This window comes from Pocillopora damicornis, chromosome 1 (assembly GCF_964200805.1).
Source record: "Pocillopora damicornis chromosome 1, jaPocDami1.2, whole genome shotgun sequence".
In the NCBI taxonomy this organism is placed as follows: Eukaryota; Metazoa; Cnidaria; class Anthozoa; order Scleractinia; family Pocilloporidae; genus Pocillopora; species Pocillopora damicornis.
This window is the reverse complement of record NC_142670.1, coordinates 4800001-4825446: the sequence shown is the minus strand read 5'-3', so window position 1 is coordinate 4825446 and position 25446 is coordinate 4800001. Positions and strand designations below refer to the sequence as shown.

At 37.8% G+C, this 25446-nt stretch overlaps 2 protein-coding genes, 1 non-coding gene and 1 pseudogene across 4 annotated transcripts; all 4 read left to right on the top strand.

The window, feature by feature from the left end:
* LOC149051469 (replication factor C subunit 1-like) lies at positions 1-10350 on the top strand (annotated as a pseudogene). The gene is made up of 10 exons (XR_016189062.1): positions 1-120; positions 4174-4264; positions 5014-5119; positions 5336-5348; positions 5775-5932; positions 6524-6803; positions 7710-7893; positions 8325-8574; positions 9217-9364; positions 10065-10350. The product of XR_016189062.1 is annotated as a replication factor C subunit 1-like (transcript).
* LOC149051470 (uncharacterized) lies at positions 610-1859 on the top strand. Its single transcript, XM_089185164.1, has one exon. It carries the CDS (start codon positions 1116-1118, stop codon positions 1791-1793), a length of 678 nt encoding a protein of 225 aa, XP_089041290.1. The 5' UTR covers positions 610-1115; the 3' UTR covers positions 1794-1859.
* LOC149051467 (uncharacterized) lies at positions 10103-24043 on the top strand. The gene is made up of 7 exons (XM_089214296.1): positions 10103-10289; positions 17933-18094; positions 18361-18438; positions 19173-19240; positions 19719-21752; positions 21861-23302; positions 23626-24043. The coding sequence occupies exons 1-7, from the start codon at positions 10103-10105 to the stop codon at positions 23627-23629; spliced, it is 3975 nt and encodes a 1324-aa protein (XP_089070422.1). The 3' UTR covers positions 23630-24043.
* On the top strand, positions 16493-16565 carry Trnaa-ggc (transfer RNA alanine (anticodon GGC)). The gene has a single exon. It is a non-coding gene; the product is annotated as a tRNA-Ala (tRNA).
* Positions 24044-25446: the final 1403 nt, after the last annotated feature.

Below are 25446 nucleotides of genomic sequence, written 5' to 3'. Positions count from 1 at the left end.
AAGGTGTATTCACAACCTGGTTCTCTTTCATGCATCTCTGTTTCAGAAAAGCCACATCAGTAAAGAAGGAGGAGAGTTCAAAAGCTAAGAGAAGTAGAAGACCAATCAGCTTGGACTCAGGTAAGGAAATTATGTCTAATTATTGAGGGCATGTGATACTTTTTATGTGAAAGGTGATGTGGAGACTTTATATTCATGGGAATTGTGATTTCATCTTTTTTTTTACATAAATATATTTAATTTTCATAGGATTAACAGTTTTATTAACAGGTTAGAAAGAGTGAAAATGTGACCCTCCACGGGAAAACGGACACTAACGCTTTTCTGTTAAACGGTCTCGAAAAACGGTTGTAAACGGATAGTAAACGGCTAACTCGAGCGTTTAAACGGATGCCATAACCGCTTAAACGGATGTCAAAAAATTTAAACGGTTGACCAAAGTCCAAAAACGGATAGCTTAGGCCTTCAAACGGTTGACCAAAAATAAAAACGGATAGCACGAAACGTTAAACGGTTGACCAAAGTTCAAAAACGGATGACTCACACTGTCAAACGGTTGACCAAAAATAAAAACGGTCAGCCCGAAATGTTAAACAGTTGACCAAAGTCCAAAAACGGATAGCTTAACCGAGAAACGGTTGACTAAAATCGACAAACGAGGAGCCGGCGAGATCTTCTGCGGAAAAACTTTCAGAGTGACAACGGATAATTATCCTTTAAAGCGAAAATATTGAGCATGATAATTTGAAAAGTGATAACTAGCATATACTTGCGCATTTTATTTCTGGGTTAATTACTGCCGCTTTCGTGTGACATTCATGAAATAAGCGCAATTTACTGAGAATAGTTTCGCTGCCGAATATCCTGAGCGACTACCGCGAGAGACTCATAATCTTCTCCTTTGTTTATTCTTATTATTATTGAAAATAAACTTCATTTTTTCCTGTTCGGAAGTTTCGCGAAACAAATTTGCATATGCAATGCCGCCACCTTGTCTGAAGCCGAGACGTTTCAAGGTCAAATAACGCAATGAAGTTCAATTGCAAATAAAAGGTCGAATCGGTGTCACGCACCAAGCGGGGCCGTTAAAATGATTGTCAATAAAACCAAGAAAGATGAATCAAGATGATATAAACAGAAAGAGAGTACCCGATTTAGCAGTTCACCACTATTTCACGCGTCACGGCCTTGGGGAAACAGACGTTCATTTACATGCTGACAATTGCGCCGGGCAAAATAAAAGCAATTACTTTTTATGGTATTTAGCATGGAGGATTGCTTCTGAACTTCACCAGTCCATCAAGTACTCTTTCCTAATTGCTGGATATACTAAATTTGGCCCGGATCGTTGTTTTGGAATCCTGAAAAAGTCGTACAAGGTCAATTTCGTTTCGTCGATTTATGAACTTGCTCGAGTGGTGGAAACCTCAAGTAACACAGGAGTGAACAAAGCCCAACTAGTATCGACGCACGATGGCCGAGTCATAGTGCCTGTATATGACTGGTGTACTTTTCTGGGACAATATTTCAAAAAAATCACGAACATAAAAAAATACCATCACTTCAGATTTTCCAAGGATGAACCAAGTGTCGTTTACTGCCGAGAATATTTGACATCTCCGGAACAAGCCTGTGTGTTACTTAAGGATGGTGCTGTAATCCCACCAGTTTCAGTCCTTCCGCAGAAGATTAATCCAGAAGGATTAAGTGACGAACGCAGAAACTATTTGCATCGAGAAATAAGGCAGTTTTGTAAGCCTGGAACTGAAGATTTAGTTGCACCAGTTCCATGAGCTAATCACTGTTTTGAACATGAATGCTATCGTAGTAAATTGGATGTTTATTTTTCTTTCTATGAAATTCAAGGGTCTGCCTAATGTGCGAGCCAGCGAGTCATGCGAGTCACTGTGCGAGCCATGCGAGTCATGCGAGCCAGGTTGCGAGCCATGCGAGTCATGCGAGTCATGCGAGCCATGCGAGTCATGCGAGCCATGCGAGCCAGGGTGCGAGCCATGAAAAATGAAAAATAAAAATATATCAAAAAACAACAACAACAAAAACATCTCTGTCTCTAAAGACTACAAAGAATGCGTGACTTCGATAGTGTTATGTAATCTATACAGTACTGATGTTATCTGAACATTGATAAATCGTTTTACTACCAAGACGCATCTTCGAAGGTATTTTTCTTCGACATTTTCTCTCCTTTCAAAACATAATATAACAGATCTTAAAATAAATAATTAAACAAATAAATAGCACGAGATAAATACAGTTACATCACGTTTTAGAATCATCTATGAAATTAAAACCGTCGCTACATGTCGCCAGTGTCACTCGCGTCATGTATCATTTAATATACAGTGTTATGTAATTTTTCCTTACGTTTAAATTGTGACTCGCATGACTCGCATGGTTTTTCTTACGTAAAAAGCGTGGCTCGCACCTTGGCTCGCATGTTTTTTCTTACGTTAAAACCGTGGCTCGCATGACTCGCATGGCTCGCATCGTGACTCGCATGACTCGCTGGCTCGCATATTAGTAAGACTCGAAATTCAACCCTTAACGCTGTAATGATACTTAGGTAATTATTGTGCATACACCATTGTTTACTGATGAAATAAAATAATGAAGTTCGCCTGAAAAATTTCCTAGCGGTCCTGCTTACAACAGTTCCATTCTTGTCCTCAAGTTCGGCCAACTGCTCAATTGACGAACATAATTCGGGTAGGAAGCAGAGCGAAATAGAACAGATTATTTCAGTAATCGATCCGAACTCACAAAAACTTGCATGTTCGGTTTCTGAATTCTCGGTTGGCAAAATAGAAACTCTGATGCAAAACAGGGACTTTTTTCTTTAATAAGAAAACAGAAGAAGCAACATATACATGAACGAAATTTTTGTTCTATTTACTTCGGATTTTGAATTGCGTATCTTCCTGTCTTTCGACTGAGTGATCTGGTTCTAGCCCTTCTCAATCCTACCACGCGATGGCCTAAATTTCTTAGCTAAATAAAATTTAATTGTCAATGAGGAACGATTTAAAACTATGAGACGGGAACCAAGAGAGGATTATCTCGATTTCAATAAATCTGTAGTCAAGATCACTCAGGCGCACTGTTCTGATCGAACAAAGTCGATGGCAGGGTCATGGTCAAATGAATGGCTTCATTGCAATTAGCTCGATGCTCTTGGTTTTTACAAACGGATATTTCAACTTAACTTGTTTGTCAAAGGATGCGACGGAAATTCGCTTACTATGATCGCGCAAAAGATAAAACCAAAATAAGATACGGTCTTTCTGTATTTCAAGAACCGGCGAGTATCGAGCGAACGTAACATTGATACTTCGAACTGCCTATAACAGAATGATAGGCAAACAGTCCAAAGCTTTCCGTGGAACTTTAAACGGATAGCTTTTTTTTTTTAAACGGGTAAGCAAACCGTTTAAATGTTTCTGCTAGAGCGTTGAACGGATGCAAATTTTTTTAAACGGATGCAAATTTTTTTAAACGGATGAGCAAACCGCTTAAACGTTTTGGCAAAAGCATTAAACGGATGCAAATTTTTTTAAACGGATGAGCAAACCGCTTAAACGTTTTAGCTAAAGTGTTAAACGGATGCAAAATTTTTTAAACGGATGAGCAAACCGCTTAAACGCTTTCATGAACCGTTTAAACGGATATAAACGGATAGTAAACGGTTTTGCAGCTTAAACGGAAAAGCGTTAGTGTCCGTTTTCCCGTGGAGGGTCACAAATATGAATTTGGTTTAATTTTTTTCCTTGGTTTTATTGATCTTCAAAATGTGATCGTCTTGAATTTCATGTGAATGTGAAAATGTTTTGGATACTTTTCATTATAAATAAGATTGCCAAATATCTTTAAGTGACTGAGTTCGACACAAGGGTTTTTTAGCAGACTCTGCTTATTGATGGAGTGGGAGGGCTGGATAGGGAAATATTTAGTGTGAGGTGAGCTTGAGGTACAGTAAGATGATGTCAGTTTTTTAACATTGTGTGACCTTTAACATTGCTTATGTATTAGCTTGTTAAAGAAAACAAAGCCATCTGCTTCACTCAGGGTTCAGCACACTTACCATTAGACCACTCTGCCTCAAATAGAATTTGAATATTATAGCACTTGAGTTATATTTTGATGCATTTTCTACAGATGAGAAAGAAGTTGTGCCCAGCAAATTAAAAAAGTCTGCAAAACAGACAGACATTGTAGCTTCTAAAGAGGTCCAGCAAGTTAAAGAGAGGTAACTTTCATCATTCTCTTTCATTATATTTGACATTTCAGCACCAAACCATGGTGTTCATTTAGAACATAAGATATTGCTCAGGAGAAGCATCCGGCTTCTTATAAAAATATCCAGCTTAATTTTGTTTCTCTGTTTCTTTGTTTGTTTTTTTTCCTTTCTTCCATCAAGCATTGCGAATGTTAGATCTAACCCTAACCCTAAACCCTAACCCTAACCCTATGCTAATACATTTAACCCTTTGAGTGCGAAGAATTACCAGCATCTAATTTCTCTTTACAATATCCCTCCTGAATCAAACATTAATGTGCATCAATCACTTTTTGTGTTGAAAGTAAGTTATTTAGATGGTCTTCTTTCACTGGAGCTTCTTTGCAGGGAAAGATGATTTATTAAAACTTACTGTGAATTGTGTTTGCTTTTCTGGTTTCTCCAAAATTTTAACTTTTGGATAGGCACATGTTACACACAGATGTCAAGGTTAAGGGCACAAGAATAAAGGAATTGATCACCAACTAAACTCTTGTTTGTTAAATAAATTCTCCTTGTCAGTACCCTCAGAAACACATAGAGAACAGTTTAGAGAATGTGCATACTGATTTTAAATGTGCTCAGGGTTGAAAATGAAAAACAAACAAACCCCAAAAACAACAGCAAAATAATAAAGACAGTGTCATCAAAGGCGAATTTAATACAATGTTGTTGTGGTACTGAAATATTTAACACATGGATTGTTATTCTTGCTTCAGTCCAGTCAAACCTAAAGAGAAAAAAGCAACTTCTGCACTTGATTTCTTTGGTTCTACTCCGGTTGAAAGGGAATCCAGGAAAATATTTGCTAATAAAAGAAAACAGGTGAATAACTAACTACACTTTTTCCACCCACAATTTTTTTTGGAAAGAAAAATTCAGGCATTCAGTGTATTTTTAACAGTATTTCATGCATCATGCATTGAATAGGGAAAACTTCAAACCTCACCATACCTTGCCTTTCTATAAAATTCATGCATCACATGTTAATTTTTGGGTGTAATCATGCATCCCTTGTAAAACCCTCTGCCAATCTGTTAGTTATATCAGGATGGTCTACAGTGAACACATACCATGTCGCAAAATCAATGGGTACCGGTACTGACCAATTGAGGAATAGTTTTGGCAGAAACAACGCCATGGGCTGCCTTAAAGGAACAAGTCCTTTCACCTCCAAGATATTAAAATCAATTCTCTTCACTGTCTGTCACACAAGTGTCATGAAAATATCTTTGAGAATATGGTGTTCAATCAAGTGATATCCTCTTGCCTGATGATTTTTTTTCTTCTTGTCACATTGCTGCTCAGTTGACTGGGAATTGGTATTATTGCGAGAAATTAGAAAATTGATCACTCTTAAGAGTGCAAATTTTAAGCTTGATCCAGAGCTTTAAGCCTAAAAAATGATCATCCCTTAATTCCCTGTTGAACCATCAATCATTTTTTTTGTTTTCATTTCCCACAGAGATCTGACCCAAAGTGAATAGAAAAGAAGAGTATAAAAATGGAAGAGAAAAAGAAGGAAGAGAAAATGGGAATGTCAACCATCACACAACAGAGCAACCATCAAAGAAAAGAAAGGAAGACTTCTCAGAATCAAAGTCTGCGGTTAAAAAGCCTTCCCCTGAGAAGAAAAAGGTTTGTAAGCCTTTTGATTATGTACTTTATTGTTGCAAAATTAATCATTACTATTAATACTTAATTGAACCAGCTACCCTGATACTAGAATGGATTGGATCTGATATGATTGCATGTGTAAGGTATGTGTCATTAAGCACTTACATAAGTTACTTTTAGATGAAACAGTAATATTTTATGACTTAATTTGGCTTTGTTTAAGATCCAAAAGCTTACTCAAATTTGTTAATTAGTGTAACATTTTGTATATGTAAACCTGTCCTACTATGACACATTACTAACAATACTTGCAACAAAACATTACTTACAATACCAACACTATTCAAAATACTACCATTACTGTACCTAGAATTTATACAAAGACAGTAACAATAGTGACAAAGCTTTTTGGTACATTCTTGCTGATTTTAACTTTGACAATCCAGGAAGATGTTACCACTTTGTCTCCATTTTTCAAAGCAGCAGTGTCTTTCACTATCAACATTCCTATTTGGGACAACTCTTGCCTTGTGAGGACAACTCTTTGCTGTTAGAATGTTTGATATACATGTAACTTTTATTCACTTCAAATTTTATCCATGGACTTTTCAGGAAGTACCAAAGACAACTCCTGCTTGCAAACTGGCTGCAAAAGCTGCCACAGTTCCAGAAACTCCAGATAGAGACTCAAAACCAAGTCCAAAGAAAACTGTTACTCTGAAAAAGGAAAAAAAGATGTTAGTAAGGAAACTCCAACCCAAGGAACACCAAGGTGTCAAAATCAGAGGAAGTGATTGAAGTTCCACCCTCATTGGAAAAGAAAAAATCTGGCTACCGTAGTTTTGTGGCAAGAGATGGTCGTAGGGCACTTGGTTCAAAGGAAATCCCTCAGGTAGGTTTCACAGACCAAGATCTGATTGTTAATTCTCCCCTCTAGCTGCTACACATTTTCCTGTAAATAAATAATGAGAGTTTGTTGTTAGATCATTATAACAACTACATGTACTTGATAAGTTTTAGTATCCTCGTTACATGTTTGCTGGATAATGTATGAATATTCTTGGGAGAAGTTACATGTTAATTTCTTACGGTAGTTAAATTATTATTATCTCTCAAGCTCTTTATGGTTTGTTTTCCATCCTTTCAAATTTTAATGAGAGATGCAAGACAAAGGAAAATGAAGATTATTAGAATTAAGACTTATTTGGAAAATCTGCAGATACAGTTTACACGAAAAAATTGTAAAATGCATGCTTTGATTAACCCTTTTACTTCCGAGATGTCAATAGTAATTCTCCTTACTGTCTGTCATACAATTCTAGTAATGTTAGTTTGGAGAATTTGGTCTTGGATCAACTAAAAATCCTCTGGCTGATATTTGTCTTTATTCTCATCACTTGCCTGCATGATATTGTATTGATATTGTAAGGAGAAGTTCTGTCTTGGTCACTCATGGGAGTTAAAGGGTTAAAAAAACAAATGTATTTTATCCTTTTACTCTCAGTTGTTGTTCAAATGTTGGTTCAATGTCAGTATCTAAGAAACTGCACACCTACCCCTCCCCTAATCCAACATTAACCCTTACTTGTTAGCAGTTAACAGTTGTTGGGTTGGGGGAGGGGTGGGTGCGCAGATGCTGACATTGATCTGAATCTGATGGTGTATCTACAGAGTTTTTTACTTTTTTGCCATTTATAACTTTTCAGTTTGGACAGTGTTAAGAGGCCTTCAAGGGAAGAATTAATTATTTGTCTGCTCGTCTTGAATTATGCATGCACTTGATAATTTAAATTTTTAGGAAGCGGTAAACTGTTTGGATGGACTGACATTTGTTATTAGGGGAATCTTGGAAAGTATTGAGAGAGAGGAGGCAGCAGATTTGATTCAAAGATATGGTGGAAAAGTTACCCAATCATGCAGTGAGCAAGAAAACAAGTTATGTCATCATGGGACAGGATCCTGGAAAGAGTAAACTTTCCAAGGTACATTGTAATGCACAGCTCAAAAGAGGAAAAAAAAAGAACTGTGAACATAAACATATAAGCTGCACCTTTTTCACTAAATTTTTATAACAAATCTGGGTGCAGCTTACTTCAAAAACACCTTAGAAACTTGCCACAAATTTGCATAAATTAACACAAGTCATTGACAATTTGTAAGTCTGTAGAGCAAACTAACAAGAACTGAAAAATTTACCATGGTAGAAATTTATCATTTTCTTTCTGTTGTTGGCTTCCAAGAGAGTTTTTTTTTTTTCTTGAGCATAAATGTATATTTCTTGCTGTGGAGTTCATTAGTGTTTCTTTGTTAAGAGACCTTTTCAACTGGTGTAAGGTCGTATTTCCTTCCTTGTTTTTGTTGTTGTTTTTTTTTTCTTCTTTTTTGTTTTTTTACTTTGGTGCTTATCTGTTAGGCTAAGCTATGTGGAACATCACCAATAGATGAAGACCATCTGTTTGAGCTTGTCAGAACAAAACCAGGCAATGAGACCAGTTATGAACCACTAAGTGTGGAGAAAAGGACAAAGAAGAAGGAGAAAACTGAACCAGTGGAGTCCCTCAGCCAGGGAAGAGATCAGTTTGTAGGTGATTCATCACAACTGAATGAAAAATCTGTGTCATCTTCAACAACACAAACACTATCATCATCACCTGCACTGAAAGGTGGGTGTTTCAAATCTTTCCAACAATTGGCACGAGAGCATGACCTCACTGAAAATTTAATTCACACTTCAGCTGTATGCCTGAAATTTTCCACCAGTAAGCATCCAACATTTATTGATGATTACACTTAGTGAATATAATTTCTCTTGTGTGCATCCAGGTACTGTACGTGACTTTGTATTAAAGTTACTGATGACATAAATACATGTGCATGTGTGTGATATACATGTACCAGTAAAATGTCATAGGAGCCATAGGCTAGTGTGCAACTGATAACATAATTTGTTCATCCTCATTTCCCTTCTTCCATCTGCTTAATTTATGGTGTCACTCAGTTTGTCTGTCTGTCTTTCTGTCTGTCTGCTCTTTTGTGTATGTTCATTTTTCCAATCACTGTCTTTCTATCTGTCACTTATTCTCCTTGTTCTCCTCTGTCCAGTCACCCACACATCAGTTTTACCACCACTCTAAATTCCACCTTTAGGTTCATCTGTTGGATCATTTTACTGTACTTTCACCTGTAGACTTGTTTGTGTTACTTAAATTGAGTTAGAAGAAAGTACAGTTTTCTTCTTTTTTATTGCTTTATTTTTTTAATCTACATAAGATTTTGACAGTAAAGTTAATTTTTTTTTTGTGCAGGAGAACCAAGTCTGTCATGGGTAGAAAAATATCAACCTCGTGCAGTGAAACAGATTATTGGTCAGCAAGGTGATAAGAGCAACATGAGAAACTTGATGAACTGGGCTGAGAGCCTGGGAAAAGAATAGAAAGAAACCAGCCTCTAAATGTGAGTACACATTGATTGTCAAGATGCTTTTCCCTCAAATACATGTACATGTAACTTCTCTTCAGGCAAGTATGCAAACGGTTCAGGCAAACTGTTGGAGAAAGCAGATGAAAAAGTTTGGGTTGTAACCAGATAGGGGGGGGGGGGAGTAGCAATTCTCCTAGTCACCTGATGCTACTGAAACTAAGTAAGCATAGGCAAGGTTAGACCTGTGGCTCTTGTGCTGACTTTACCTCTAACCCTTTATCTCACATGAGTGACCAAGACAGGATTTCTCCTTACAATATCAATACAATATCAATCAGACAAGTAATGAGAATATAGAAAAATATCAATCTGGGGATAATTAGTTGATCCAATACCAAATTATCCAAATCATAAAAATTTTATGGCAGACAGTAAGAAGTACTAGTGAGCTGTTTGAAGTAAAAGGGTTCAGTGGATGAACCTAACCTTCATCAACAGATATTTTACATAAGACCTTAAATTGAGTTGTAATGCAAATGTCGTCTAGCTGTTGGCTAATTACCTTTCACATTGATTCCAGATTGTTTCTTAATTCCCACATTCAGAGATGCAATTTTTTAAACAGCTGTAACTTATGAACTTTTATGAATTTATTTTACTCGACAGTCACTTATACATGTAGTTAGTATGTTAGTAATGGAATCACAGTTTTAAACCTTTTTATTTTGCACAGCTCTCTTTTACGACAAAGACCAAGATGGGTCGTCCTTTATGGCAGCTCTTCTGTCCGGTTCCCTAGGAGTTGGAAAAACAACAACAGCTACATGTATCCTGGTTTTTGAAGAGCTGAGTTTTACGTACATTGAAATGAATGCTAGTGACACACGAAGCAAAAAGACCTTGGGAGAACACATTTCTCAGTCACTGAACAATAAAACCATGGATGGCTTTCTGACAGGTTGTCAAATTTCTGTAAGATTTGGAATGACTTTGATATTATTAAAGATACCTCATGAATTATCCTGTCTTACTTAACTGATTTTCCTCTGTAGTTAATTTATTAGATTTCAGATTTCATTTTTCCTTGTGTTTTTGGTCGTATTCGCTATACAATAACTTTTTGCTAAATTTCGCCTTAGGTCATTTCTTTTCACTCACCCGTCGAATTAAAGCTCTATTGGTCAACTTTTCCTAAAACATTTGTCAAGTTTCCAGGCCGACAAATCGCCTGCATCTTTAATAAGAAAATTTCCTTCACTATGCGTTCAGTATGTGTGTGTCTCATTTTTCCCTGTCCTGTCAAGACCTCTCGTATGGCAGTCCAGCGCCCTTCGATCACCCCAAGCAGGCGATGGTTTAACGACCATCACATCAGCAAAAAATAAGTATACTAAAAAAAAAATAGCATGTTTATATCATTGTGCTACACTCCGAATTAATGAAAACGAAAAGTTAGAAAATGTAATATGAGGTCCTGTCCAAACTTGGCGTATAAATAGTGAAACAGCATCGCTACAAAATAGAATCATGGATCACGAAATAAGCAATGACACGATTTTCTGTTTCGAGTTCGATGAGCTCATATTCAGCTTCTTCAGTACTGCTGGTGGTACCAAGTGCACCGTTTTGTTACACACTTCTGGGGCAAATCACATTTTTACAGGATTTAAGGTGAGGACAGAATAAGTTACTAGCGACCGAATGCAGTGAATGAGATAAACGGATATTGACTAAAGATACAAATAGAAATAATTTGAAACATGAGACAAAAGAATGAAAAAAATATCGATCTTATTTACTCGTCACGAACGCAGGATCGAATCTTAGACCATCAGATTTTACGATCTGAAGTTCTCACACATAGCTATAGATTTCTCGTTAATGATCCATGACATACAATGGATACATAAAGGATCATCCTGCATACTGCTTAGATCATCAATGTCGAAAGTTTCATGTCTTCAAATACATAATGATAGAAAGGAAATTTCAAGCTCTTGCGTGACAAAGGAAAAAATCATTTTTAACCGACGACCGAAAAGAAAAACCCTATCCGTCAGATCAGGTTAAACGACAGATTAAATATCAATGCTGACATGAAGATAAACATACCAGACCTTGAGGTAGCTTACTTATCTTCCCATGAGGGATTTACGAAGCTGCGGCATTTCTGATTCCAGTATCATGTGCGTCACTTGTCTGTACGAACTGTTAGACATTTATTTATGGCCTCGCTTACTGCATCCAAACGCGGCTGACAATTCTAGAGCTCAAAGAGACAGAGAGCTACGGCCTCAGATTTCTCTTCCAACTTAAAGACAACTGGTTCAGTAACAATTTATTCATAAAATTCTTATAAGATACACAGAGGGTTTCTGCACACAAAGATGCATGGAGTACACAAATTTAAAAAAAAATTGAATATCTTCCTCGGATATTTTTTTTAAGAAGAGTACTTATGGTATTCGCTTTAATTCTTTCCAAGACGCAAAACGATTTCAATATGCTTTTCTCTAGATACAACGAGAAGTCAAGTATTTTTCTTGCAAAAGAACTTTATTGGAGTTAAATTTATTGCAAGTAATCTTCAGGTGAGGAAAGATAATGAAGAAATATGTAGCATATTATAATCGAGAGACATGAAAATTGGGAAAAATTTTCAGAAAGAATACATATTATTGATGTGGTTTCTTTAGCTTTGTATCTCCCTCTAGTGATTACACCGGACACCTACGCTTTTGACTGCAAAAATATTTAGGGCGCAATTGGCGGGAGTTATTTACAAGAAAAAAGCTTACCGTTATTATTTTTAGAAACTTTTTGAAGTTGTCACGGTGAGAGCGGAAGATGAAAATTTGAGAGAACTGTAACGCTAATGGGAAGATGACTAAAACAAATGTGTATCATATTGAACGAGGGATATATTGAGTTGATCACTTAAAGAGAAATTGTATTGGTACAGTATAACTCACGGTGTAAATTTATCCTTATCGATTCCATTATGGCAGGGTGTAACATGTCCTGCTCAGAGAAGAAAAGGGTTTTGCGGATGCGAGTGTTTTGCACTGAAAGAGAAAGAGCTGAATTTAAATCACAGAAATAATTAATCGCCATGGAGAAACATGTAAACAAGCAATAATCATAAAAAGAATAAAAAATACAAACAGACAAAAATACAAGCACAATACTGGGCATCAGATGAGGTTACATCTTTCAAACTCGTGAATATGTTACCTTCATTTTTTCATCGAATTGTTTTAAAGCAAAATATTATTTTTGATATTTTCAGGCATGTAGAATTAACAAATGACATCGTCTGGAGAATAGAAGGATTCAGAGGATAACAGTTTAACAGGTACAAATCAATTTTTATTCTGCAACTGATTAGTGCTGTAGAGCTCATGTTATTTATAATGAAAGATCACAATCTTATTTTTCTTGCGGCTGACAACAATCAAGGTTAATTTCAGTCGAATTTCCCGGTTTATTGTTATCAGATGTGAAGATATTTCAATGGTTTCTCTCATTTGACTGGTTTGATAGTCTGCACGCGATGCTATTTCCTAAAGCCTTAAACTCCTAGAAGTGATATAACTTCTAACTTATTCCTTTAATATCAATACATTATCCAGCAAACAGGCAATGAGAATACTCAAAGTTTTATCAAGTAGAATTCGTTATCTTTGAACTAACACCGAATTTCTGTACCTACTTTGAAATGAAACTTGTAGCAGCTAGAGGGGAGAATGAACAATTAGATCACGGGAGTTAAAGGTTTAACTGCGCGTGATGACTATGCGGCAGAAGCGCGTGACCAGCATGTGACAAAGCTAGATAACGTGACGTATATAATTAGAGCTCTCGTCAATATCAAAATCAGCAAATATCTCTTTGTAAGTTTGTAACAAAGCTCGAGGTTGAAAAAAAATTACAGAATCCCGACGTTTCTTTTGATATGGTAACATTCGCGATATATAGTAATAATAACGGTAATATGGTTCAGTTTCCAAAACGTGACATCTCCACCGCACGCTATAAATGTACCATTTATATCTTCACATATAAAGGTATCAATATCGTCATCACAACCGGATTTATCAACATGACAGTTTTACCTTCCATGTGGGCTGTTTTTTTTCAATTGTATTTTTTTACCTGAAGCTGAATTCAATTCTTTTTTAAAGAAAATAGTTCTTGTAATAAGAAACTGTTGTATTACAATGTCCGAAATTGAATGGATTTTTCGGCGAGCTGAGTTTCGGTGTAACGGATTTCATTAATCGATGCTCCTATTTAAAAAATCATATTTGATTCAAATTTTCAAACAGTATCTTTTGAATAAAATGGATGATACATGTTGGCCTATCGATACGAATTTATCCGCTTGAATTGAATTATCTATTTGAAGGAGTAAAAGATGTCATGAACACTCGATGGTAAAGTCCGTATCCACGCGCGGTTATCTAATATCTCATGTATGCGTGTGTATTACTGAACAAGTGTGAGCTTAAGAAGGCTGTACATCGGCCAATTTCCCTCACTATATTTTAAGCCGGGGCCGAGAACGAAGACTTTCGTCAGCAACGGATCAAAGGATGTATCACACGATAACAAAATATATTCATGCATTATGGAAGTACCAAATAAATCTGCGAGTTTCGTTGTGATTTTTGTTTTGTTTTGTTTTCATTTAGGACGAATCTGTGACCTGTGTTTTAGCCAAAAATGCTGGAAAAGCCTTTATTCATAGGACAAAAATATATTGTTTAGTTATGAAATTATACGAGGTATTCAACAGGCTACAAGCATTTCTTTTTTTCCTTCTGTGGGGAATCAAAGTGGGAATCTAAAGAATACACATTTTGCACAGCTTTCCTGCTCCCTCGCGGGTCCTACCTTAACGTATAAATAGCAGAGGAATTGGTCTTTTATTGCATTATTTTTTATCCATGCCTACCGGGTACAACAAGGTTGTTTATTGCAATTCACGCATTTTGATAAGGGACAGCCTTGAACGACGTTCAAACAAACAAACATGACACAACCCGCAGAACTTAACTGGAGCTGTCACGCAATTACAATAGCGTGACGGAGGAAACTTTGAGATTTTCAATCTTCCTCTATGATTAAGTATAAAATGTTTCCTTTAGGTTACTTTCATCTGAGTCTCCTCTTTTGATTTTAAACAATGTAGCGCAGTACAATCGATTCACTTTTATTTCTAGCAATGGCAGAAAGCAACCTCCCAACAACGGGAGAAGAACTGGAGGTGAAAAATGAGTTTCCAGCCACAGGTAAGAAAAAGCAACAGGGAGAGACTTCGTTGTGGTGATTTTGCACAGTTTGTTAATTAAGTATATCTTAATTCAGGTGCACAATTTTTTTAATTACTTCGACTTGAAGGTTTTTAAGGAATCCACTAAATACGTCAGTATTAGAACGCTAGTTGTAATTGCACATAGTTGTGATCACTAACAAAGTTGAAATATCTTCTCGGTAATTTCAGCAACAGAGGAAAGTCAAGTTACGTCAAGTGACGCTGAATTGGATGTATACAATGACCCTTTAAGAGGTAAGAAAACCAGGTGAAGTAAGATTGTTTGAAAGACGTCCCAGTGAAGTTTTTTTGTCCTATTTACATCAAAATTTGCGTATGTTTTGTGAATGAGTTTTTGAAGCAGCAATATATCTTCAAATTTCAAACTTTGTTACCAGTAAAATAAAAACGAAACAAAAAAATAATTTATTGCTCGATCCAATGGAGCAGAATACGATGACATCATTAATTATTTACAAGCCACAAAGCGGCAAATTTGAACGCGACTTCGCTTTGAAGAGCCCTAAATTAGAGAAGAATGGGTCCAACTTGGCCCACTAGGCTTTGTATAACTCGGTTTTCTGAGGTTTAGAAGTGCTTCCTCGAATATCAACGCACGGCGTTTTAAAGATTAAAGATGTAGCTACAATTTTCACCTAAAATGAATAGTATTTGCTGAGTAGAAGTATTTTCCTTTTGAATTTGAAGATACTCAAAATTTGGTCATTTTTAATGTGAAAGTCGTTTTCGGCGAGAGAGAGCTGTTGGCTGAAAAAAATGGCAAACGTATAACTTTTTGAGGCCGCCACGAAGAAAGTATTTGACTAAAAGTTATGCTAACACCTGTTTGTCCGTTATTGTTCAATGCATGTTTGGCAGAAATTTTACTCAACTTGAGAATTCTACAGCGAAAAGGAGGCATTTTGTCTCGGCCGTGTCGCCTGTTTTGGGTTTCTAAATATTTCACGCCTCGTTAGACAGTTATGTCAACACCAGGCCCACGCTATAAACCACCAGTCAACAAAATATAGAACCCCTGACTTTCACAACAGGCAAAATGGCACTTCGCGGGAAAGCAGTACTTTCCCAATCAGATTTCTCCAGTTGGCCTCTAAGAGTATGTTCTCAATAGACAGTTACATGTATGAGAAAAACCAAGTGATCAAAAAACAACAACAACAAAAAAACCTTTTTTTTTTAGCGCACTTTTCTGAACGATGGGAAAACCACGAACCCTGGTCACTCTCAGCGCGATGTTTTTTTTTTTTTTTTTTTAACAGAACATTCACAAGTTTTAACTTTTTCGTTCCTGGCTTTGCTCTGCTTTATGCACTAATTATGGGGTTTTATATTCTAACTTGATATTTGGGAAAACGTAACCGAGGTGTAAAAGGGTTTTTGGAAAATCTCTCTATCTAAATGTAAACCGAACAGAGTTGATTTGCTTACAGCCAAGCTACAGCTAAAACCTCTAATAGAGCATGTGTATATTTTTAAACAAACAAAGAGCAAAGATAAACTCTTCTGAAGTGCGATTGTAAACAAAGTTGTGTTGAAATAGGAGCTCCCGGTAAAATTTTTGAATGAATACCCAATGAATTGGGTACAAATAAACATCCGAGTGAATGAAGATTTAGATATATGAAAATTCACATATTTGCACTGCGGTGGAAAGATGAAATTAGAAGATCCTCGCAGCTAAGAACACTACTGAAACTAGTAGTTGTAAGTAGGACCTGAAAAAAATTTCAGGCCCGTACGGGATTTGAACCCATGACCTCTGCGATACCGGTGCAGCGCTCTACCAATTGACTTGTACCCAATTCATTGACCAGCTCCCAGTTGGCTTGTTAGCTCAATTGGTAGAGCGCTGCACCGGCATCGCAGAGGTCATGGGTTCAAATCCCGTACGGGCCTGAAATTTTTTTCAGGTCCTACTTACAACTACTAGTTTCAGTTGTTACGGTATTTTTCAAACCGCCAGAAAGATACAACTCGTACAACTCAACTACTTTATTGACCAACGTAATAACTACGAAGCGATATCGACAACCAATACAATAACTATCTTTTTCGCTTATCTACGGAGCGATATAAATGCTAATACAATCAGTATCCCTATAACTTAGAGCCCTTTACAAATAATATCACTTAAATCTCAGTGCACTACCGCACAACTCACAGTTCTCTTGAAAATCTTTAACAAACTGTCGACGTCCGTAATTCTTTCTCTCACGTAGCCTTCCACACGGCTTTCAATTCCAGTAAACAACTCTGTCCGGTTCTCGCTCCTCTGGGCTCTTCGCAACAGCAGTTATAGCTCACTAAAAGGCCTCTTTCTTTAAGCTAGCGTGACTCCTTATATATCTTTCGGAAAAGTTCTAGAATGTTCTAGAGATCTGTAATATTGTTATTTTTAGAAACATTACACTATGATTACATCATAACAAAAATATGCTGAGTCACGGTTCTAGAAGGTTCTCCTTAAAGTTCTCGCTTAGTCATCATGACTAAATGTTCTAGAAACTTCTTCGTTCTATTTTTAACAATTATGTAACGCAACGCACTCTAAAAAACATGGGCGCTCTCCATAACACAGTAGTGTTCTTAGCTGCGAGGATCTTCTAATTTCATCTTTCCACCACAGTGCAAATATGTGAATTTTCATATATCTAAATCTTCATTCACTCGGATGTTTATTTGTACCCAATTCATTGACCAGCTCCCAGTTGGCTTGTTAGCTCAATTGGTAGAGCGCTGCACCGGTATCGCAGGGGTCATGGGTTCAAATCCCGTACGGGCCTGAAATTTTTTTCAGGTCCTACTTACAACTACTAGTTTCAGTAGTGTTCTTAGCTGCGAGGATCTTCTAATTTCATCTTTCCACCGCAGTGCAAATATGTGAATTTTCATATATCTAAATCTTCATTCACTCGGATGTTTATTTGCACCCAATTCATTGACCATCTCCCAGTTGGCTTGTTAGCTCAATTGGTAGAGCGCTGCACCGGTATCGCAGAGGTCATGGGTTCAAATCCCGTACGGGCCTGAAATTTTTTTCAGGTCCTACTTACAACTACTAGTTTCAGTAGTGTTCTTAGCTGCGAGGATCTTCTAATTTCAAAGTGTACAGATATTAAACTTTTCTAATTTTTCGTTTTTCATAGCTCTAAGTTCCTTTAACCTAAAAGTTTGTTTGGAAGTATAAAGTCTGCATCATCGGTCAAGGGTCGTATTACTCATTACTAAATCATTACTAAATCATTAAAACGGTATGTTTTCAGGGATAGCGAAAGTATGTCTCGAGGAAGGTAACAAAGAATACAGACAAGGAGAAGCTAATAACGCGATAAACTCTTACACGGAAGGACTTCACGTGAACTGCAAAGATAAACGACTCAACGCCAAGCTTTACAGTAACAGGGCAACAGCTCATTTCCGTTTGGGTAACAATTTCATTTCTAAATATATAAATCTCTCATGCAGCGTTACAAGATAACGGAATACACAATCTGCATCAAGAAAAGAAAGAAGTTGAGCAACAGCAGAGGAAAAGCACAAATACATGAATCCCGCTTTAGTGGATGAAAATTAAGAAAAGAAATGATTCTCGTTATTAGACTGCAATTTAAGCAATTGTAATTTTTCAGGCTTCTTTGCTGCAATTTCATTGGATGAAACTTTTTTAAACCTCATTTCCTGAATCTCATAGCAAACTACATGGAATGTCTGGATGATGCAACAGTTGCTGTTCAATTGGAACCCACTTTCATCAAAGCTATTAAGAAAGGTGGGTTTTTCAGACATAAGCCATCAACATTTTATTCTCTGATTTCGTCAAAAGAGGATTGTGTGGTTTGTGGCAGGTAACTGCACTCCAAGTGTCAATTGTATCTGGTGTGTCAATGTCTGTTATGTGGATATAAAGCATAAGAAAATGTCAATAAGCTCTCAAATACCGCTGCCTGGTTAGTTCACGTTGTAGAGCGCCGGAGGTCGAGGGTTCAAGCCTTGGACCGGACCATCACCCTGAGTCTTAAAATATCTGAGGGCAATGTGCTGCCGCCTAAGCTGTGACATCTGCAAATGGTTTGATATTCTTGTCACGGATATGGACGGAAAACTGTGAGCCCCGTTTCCTAAATCTTCTCTGTAACTATTAGCAGGGGACGTTACAAAACCCGAAAAAGAAGCACTTGAAAGATTCCCTATCAAGAGTTAAACTGCTCAATGCAGTCTTCCCGAAAACTTCCCCGAAAAATGCTGAAAAGTGCATAACAGCACATTAAAAGAAAGAATGCGCGAGATAAATTCGTCGTTATCATCATAAATTGAAGCTTAATTGGTAGCCGCTTTGTATTAGTTCCTTATTGTTCATTTTGAGTTCTTCCACAAGTTCAAATTTCCTTCATTATCACAATTTTTGTTCCCAGCTAAATGAAAAATTAAGTCCATTTTATCAATACGTTTATACCTTAACAGTGATAAATTACCTCGCACCACCAGTTATTCTCTCCTTTTCAGGAGCCAGAGCTTGTGTCGAACTTTGCTGGTATAAAGAAGCAAGGAGCTGGTTGCATATGGGATTGACCGTATCCTTTAACGAATGTTTCCAGCGTGATACGAGATGCAATGCGAATAATATTTCAAGAATAAAAAAATACGTTCCAGGCAGATTCTTCTACACATAATGCAAGCCATGTTCTCTTATACTGCACTGAGCAGTTTAAAGAAGCTAAAATATTATTAAGGAGTTCTTTCGATTGTTCGACGAAACTTTACTTAAAAGAAGAGGCCATATTAACTAATTCCCAGAGTTTCTGCTAAATGCCCCTCGTTTTTGTCTTGAGACGAGCATCACCATTTCGACCGAATCTAAATTAATAAATGCGCTTCAGAACTAGCTAACACTCTCGAATAACTTGAAATCAAATCTCTTCAAGAAAACCACACTCGAATTATCATTCCAATTTTAAGGTTTTATCCAACACTCTCATTATTTTTAAAACATATTTCCATTGTATGTTCGCAAATCCGCTCATGATATAGTTACCCTTGACACGTTTTAAGATTGACAACAATAACGAACGTCTGCTTCAATTAAAAAGGAAATCGAATACTGAACTAAAGGTCAAAGCAAACACTTATGCTAGTCTCGGATGTACTTACCATAATGCTGCACAGTTCGATACAGCAATCGAGTACCATCAACTTCATCTAGAAATTGCTAAAGAAGTGGAAGACAAGGCCAGAGAGGGAGCAAGTTATGGCAATCTCGGCAACGCTTATCAAGGTCTAAGAGAGTTCAAAACAGCCATCAAGTACCATCAACGTCATCTAGAAATTGCTAAAGAGATGGGAGACAAGGCCGGAGAGGGAGCAAGTTATGGAAATCTCGGCAACGCTTATGACAGTCTAGGAGAGTTCAAAACAGCCATCAAGTACCATCAACGTCATCTAGAAATTGCTAAAGAAGTGGGAGACAAGGCCGGAGAGGGAAAAAGTTATTGCAATCTCGGCAACGCTTATCAAGGTCTAGGAGAGTTCAAAACAGCCATCAAGTACCATCAACGTGATCTAGAAATTGCTAAAGAAGTGGGAGACAAGGCCGGAGAGGGAGCAAGTTATGGCAATCTCGGCATCGCTTATGACAGTCTAGGAGAGTTCAAAACAGCCATCAAGTACCATGAACGTCATCTAGAAAATGCTAAAGAAGTGGGAGACAAGGCCGGAGAGGGAAAAAGTTATTGCAATCTCGGCAACGCTTATCAAGGTCTAGGAGAGTTCAAAACAGCCATCAAGTACCATCAACGTCATCTAGAAATTGCTAAAGAAGTGGGAGACAAGGCCGGAGAGGGAAAAAGTTATTGCAATCTCGGCAACGCTTATCAAGGTCTAGGAGAGTTCAAAACAGCCATCAAGTACCATCAACGTGATCTAGAAATTGCTAGAGAAGTGGGAGACAAGGCCGGAGAGGGAAAAAGTTATTGCAATCTCGGCAACGCTTATCAAGGTCTAGGAGAGTTCAAAACAGCCATCAAGTACCATCAACGTCATCTAGAAATTGCTAAAGAAGTGGGAGACAAGGCCGGAGAGGGAGCAAGTTATGGCAATCTCGGCATCGCTCATGACAGTCTAGGAGAGTTCAAAACAGCCATCAAGTACCATCAACGTCATCTAGAAATTGCTAAAGAAGTGGGAGACAAGGCCGGAGAGGGAAAAAGTTATTGCAATCTCGGCAACGCTTATCAAGGTCTAGGAGAGTTCAAAACAGCCATCAAGTACCATCAACGTGATCTAGAAATTGCTAAAGAAGTGGGAGACAAGGCCGGAGAGGGAATAAGTTATGGCAATCTCGGCAACGCTTATGATAGTCTAGGAGAGTTCAAAACAGCCATCAAGTACCATCAACGTCATCTAGAAATTGCTAAAGAAGTGGGAGACAAGGCCAGAGAGGGAGCAAGTTATGGCAATCTCGGCAACGCTTATGACAGTCTAGGAGAGTTCAAAACAGCCATCAAGTACCATCAACGTCATCTAGAAATTGCTAAAGAAGTGGGAGACAAGGCCCGAGAGGGAAAAAGTTATGGCAATCTCGGCAACGCTTATCGCAGTCTAGGAGAGTTCAAAACAGCCATCAAGTACCATCAACAATGTCTAGAAATTGCTAAAGAAGTGGGAGACAAGGCCGGAGAGGGAAAAAGTTATTGCAATCTCGGCAACGCTTATCAAGGTCTAGGAGAGTTCAAAACAGCCATCAAGTACCATCAACGTGATCTAGAAATTGCTAAAGAAGTGGGAGACAAGGCCGGAGAGGGAAAAAGTTATGGCAATCTCGGCAACGCTTATTGCAGGCTAAGAAAGTTCAAAACAGCCATCGAGTACCATCAACAATGTCTAGAAATTGCTAAAGAAGTGGGAGACAAGGCCGGAGAGGGAGCAAGTTATTGCAATCTCGGCAACGATTATCAAGTTCTACGACAGTTCAAAACAGCAATGGATTACTATCAACGCACTCTAGAAATCGCTCAAGAAGTGGGAGACAAGGCCGGAGAGGGAAAAAGTTATGGCAATCTCGGCAACGCTTATCGCAGTCTAGGAGAGGTCAAAACAGCCATCAAGTACCATCAACGTCATCTAGAAATTGCTAAAGAAGTGGGAGACAAGCCTGGAGTGGCGTGCTCACTCTGTTCCCTTGGAAACCATTTTGAGTGCCAAGGAAATCTCATGATGGCCTTTGACTATTATTACTCAAGTGTAGAATTGTATGATGATATCAGGGCCAGTCTTCAACTCAACGATCAGTGGAAGATTACTTATCGTAATCTTTACCAAATAGCATACAAAGGTTTGTGGCGTATAAATCTCAAACGAGGTCAAGCTCTAAAGGCTCTTCTTGCCACAGAGAAAGGACTTGCTCAAGCTCTGAGAGATCTCATGACCACAAAATATCAGCCTGGAGATTCTTTAACGGAAGGCGCATCCCACATTTCTCTGAGGTGCGTTACATTGAGCACAGTTTTCATAGCTATTAATGGACCATGCGTTTACTTCTGGGTTTGCCTCAGTGAAGATAACATCCAGATGAAAAAGGTACACGTCAACGATTATAAGTTTGAGGATGAATTGGAACGTTTCATCCAGCTGCTGAACGAAACTACTCTGAAGGAGATCCGTGAAAGAGATACTGTTAAAATCGAAAATCTTCCTCCTGATTCGCCGACAGAAGAGGAAAAGGCCAATGATGTGATCCGAGTTGATGTGAGGCACTCCCAATCAAGTGCTTTAAAGAAGCTGCATGACATTATCGTTGCTCCTATTGCTGACCTGATCGAAGGCAACGAGATAACATTCGTTCCTGAGGGGCCATTTTGCCTTGTACCTTATGCAGCGTTGCTGGACTCCAAGTCATCATATCTGAGTGATTCTTGCACAATTCGTGTGCTTCCCTCTCTGACGACGTTGCAACTAATTCATGATTGTCCAGCTGACTTTCACATCAAGACTGGTGCATTGCTTGTCGGCGACCCATGTTTCAAAGATATCATCTATCAGGGAAGACGTTTGGAACAACTTCCAGGAGCAAGGGAAGAAGTGGAAATGATCGGACGTATCCTCAATGTTCCCCCCCTCACTGGAGAAATGGCAACAAAACATGAAGTTTCAAAACGAATATCATCAGTGGCCTTAGTTCACATAGCAGCACACGGTAAAATGGAAACTGGAGAAGTTATCCTAGCGCCAAACACCACAAGAGAAAACCCTCAGCCGCATGAGGAAGACTATCTACTGACGATGAAAGATGTCATAGAAGCTGGGTTGCGAGCTCGTCTGGTTGTACTTAGCTGCTGTCACACTGCTCGTGGGGAAGTCATGGCAGAGGGTGTGGTGGGCATGGCGCGTGCACTTTTGGGTGCCGGTGCTAGATCTGTTGTGGTAACCTTGTGGGCGATTGGCGACGAGGGAACCCTGGAGTTCATGAGTTTCTTCTACGATGCACTTGCCAAAGGCAAGAAAGCAAGTGAAGCTCTCAATCAGGCCATGAAGTGTATGAGAGAAATTGAAGAGTTCAAGGAGGTGATTTACTGGGCACCATTTGTACTCATTGGTGATGATGTCAACCTGGATGTCAAGGATATTAGAAGCCGAAACAAGTAAATATTCTGTTTATACATTCTATTTAATACAAAGTTACCTTAAATCGTAATTATAGCTTATCTATGAGCAATGACACTTGCGTGTTATTTTCCTTTCAGTTGGGCTACGATATTTAGTTTTTGCTCCGGCAAGTTGAGATGCAGTAAAATCAAGAGGACACGTTTACGATGATGACATTCTTTTTAGGAAACCTGATAGGAGTAAAAAAGCAAATTTCTTTTAAAACAATCCTTTTGTGCAATGTATCGTTTCATGTGCTATGAAATATTTTATGGCAACTCAACTATCCTTCCTAAACTTAGATTCTTTTATTTTTCAGTTAAGGCAGTGAGCATTGGAGCCCCAAGGAGTTTTAGAATACCCGCAAACGCTGATATTTGGACCATAAACCAGTAAGCTACCGATTAAATATTTGTCAAGAGTCTTCTTTTCAAAGCAGGAAGAACCAAAAGGCGACTAAAGTCAAGTTTAACAAGAGAACGGATTTTCATTGATTCAAAAGTTGACTTTTTCCTTGTCTGAACTGCTCTTAAGAGCTTGATCTTTTATGTTCAGCTGAAACTACTGGTTTTTTTCACATAATGTCTTGAAATTATCATGAGTATCTATACAAAAGTTAATTTTTAATCTATGTATTACCTACTAAGCGGATGTGGGCGTTGCATTAGCGTCGAAGTTGAAAAGTCTTGAAAACGTTTCCAGAGTTTTTTAGACTTTTACTCAATCGGTTTTTTTCTCATGAGTGATGTAAAGCTGTTACAGCCATGTGCGTGTCTGGAGAATTTCCATGGAAATTGGAAAATAATCAGTTGTCCGATTGCTCGATTATCTTAGTTTATGTCGGATGGGAATTGTGAGTAACTTTTCGATGATTTGTACCCAGTAATTGGTACTTAAAGTTAGTTTCTGCTGATCAGAATTTGGTTTATCTGGACCCAAAATGACAGATTTTGGCCGTAATGGCAAGGATTTAGTCTTGGTATTAGTTAATTTTCTGAGATTTCTCCTTTAATTTTGAATGCGATAAATTGTGTTTTTTTTTACAAGACGATCGATGCATTTTAAGTATATTTTTTAAACTAATCGTCCGAAGGCAAAACGAGAAGTTTTATCTTAATTTTAGTTACCGGCGTACACAGCATTAAAAGAAGCTCAGAACGAGCTAGAAAGTTGGAGCCAAATGATTTCATTTAGTTTCTCCGATTAGATTGTTTACTTATTATCTAAGTACAATAAACTAACTTTTAAATGTCAAACAATGAAACAAGTCGCTTGGTTTTTTGTAAGAATGGAAGAGGAAATCAATGACAAAGGGAAGAAAATTTCTGCATCAACCTGCATAAGCCATTTCTTGTCGTTTGAAGTAGTGAGCGCGCCTAAGTCTTATTCGCTTAATAACTTTTGCTCATTTCTTTGAATAGGTTTACAGAATGAGAGATAAACTTCGATGTTTTCTGACTCTATAACTGCTAATATCCATCTCGACGCACTTCTTTAGCACGTTATGCGACAGATATGATGTTTTGTTACATCTTGTCGTTTGAAGTAGTGAGCGCACCTGTGTCTAGTTCGCTCAACTATTGCCCATCTCTTTGGATAGAGTTATTAAATAAGATAAAGACCTCGATTTTTTTTCAGATTTTATAACTACTAGTTTCATTGGCAGCCGTTCCTTAGGATGTCACGCGACGCGCTTCTGTAAGCATGTAAAGCGACATGATGTTTTGTCATATATCTTTGAAGAGGCAAGGAAAAAGAAATTACCTTTCACTTTGGGAGATGATGCTTTACTCCATTTATAGAAAGAGTCCTCATCATGGGTACCCTAGGTCGGTGTGCTTCCTCGAGTGTAGAAAATATTGATGAATTTTTTTTTCCACGGTTGTAAACTTAACTAAAACAGCTTAACTTACTTAGAACTGAAGAGGGTCGACCGAGGAGAACTTCTTGCGGCTAACGGTTTAAATTTTGGCCATTTTTCTGCTGCGGTTAACTCAAAATAACACAAATTAACACTTTGTAGGAGGGAAAGATTTCTAAGGTTAATTTTTGCTGTAACTAAGGGTTAAAATCTGTCAATTTTTACGCCTAACAGCTAGTTTTTTGACCGATTTACGGCTAACGGCTAACCCTATGGAGA

Coding starts and splice junctions, on each gene's coding strand:
- LOC149051467 (XM_089214296.1), top strand. CDS start 10,103: ATGGCAGCTCTTCTGTCCGGTTCCCTAGGAGTTGGAAAAACAACAACA. Junction 18,095..18,360: donor AACAGCTCATTTCCGTTTGG/GTAACAATTTCA, acceptor TGAATCTCATAG/CAAACTACATGGAATGTCTG. Junction 18,439..19,172: donor CATCAAAGCTATTAAGAAAG/GTGGGTTTTTCA, acceptor TCTCCTTTTCAG/GAGCCAGAGCTTGTGTCGAA.
- LOC149051470 (XM_089185164.1), top strand. CDS start 1,116: ATGAATCAAGATGATATAAACAGAAAGAGAGTACCCGATTTAGCAGTT.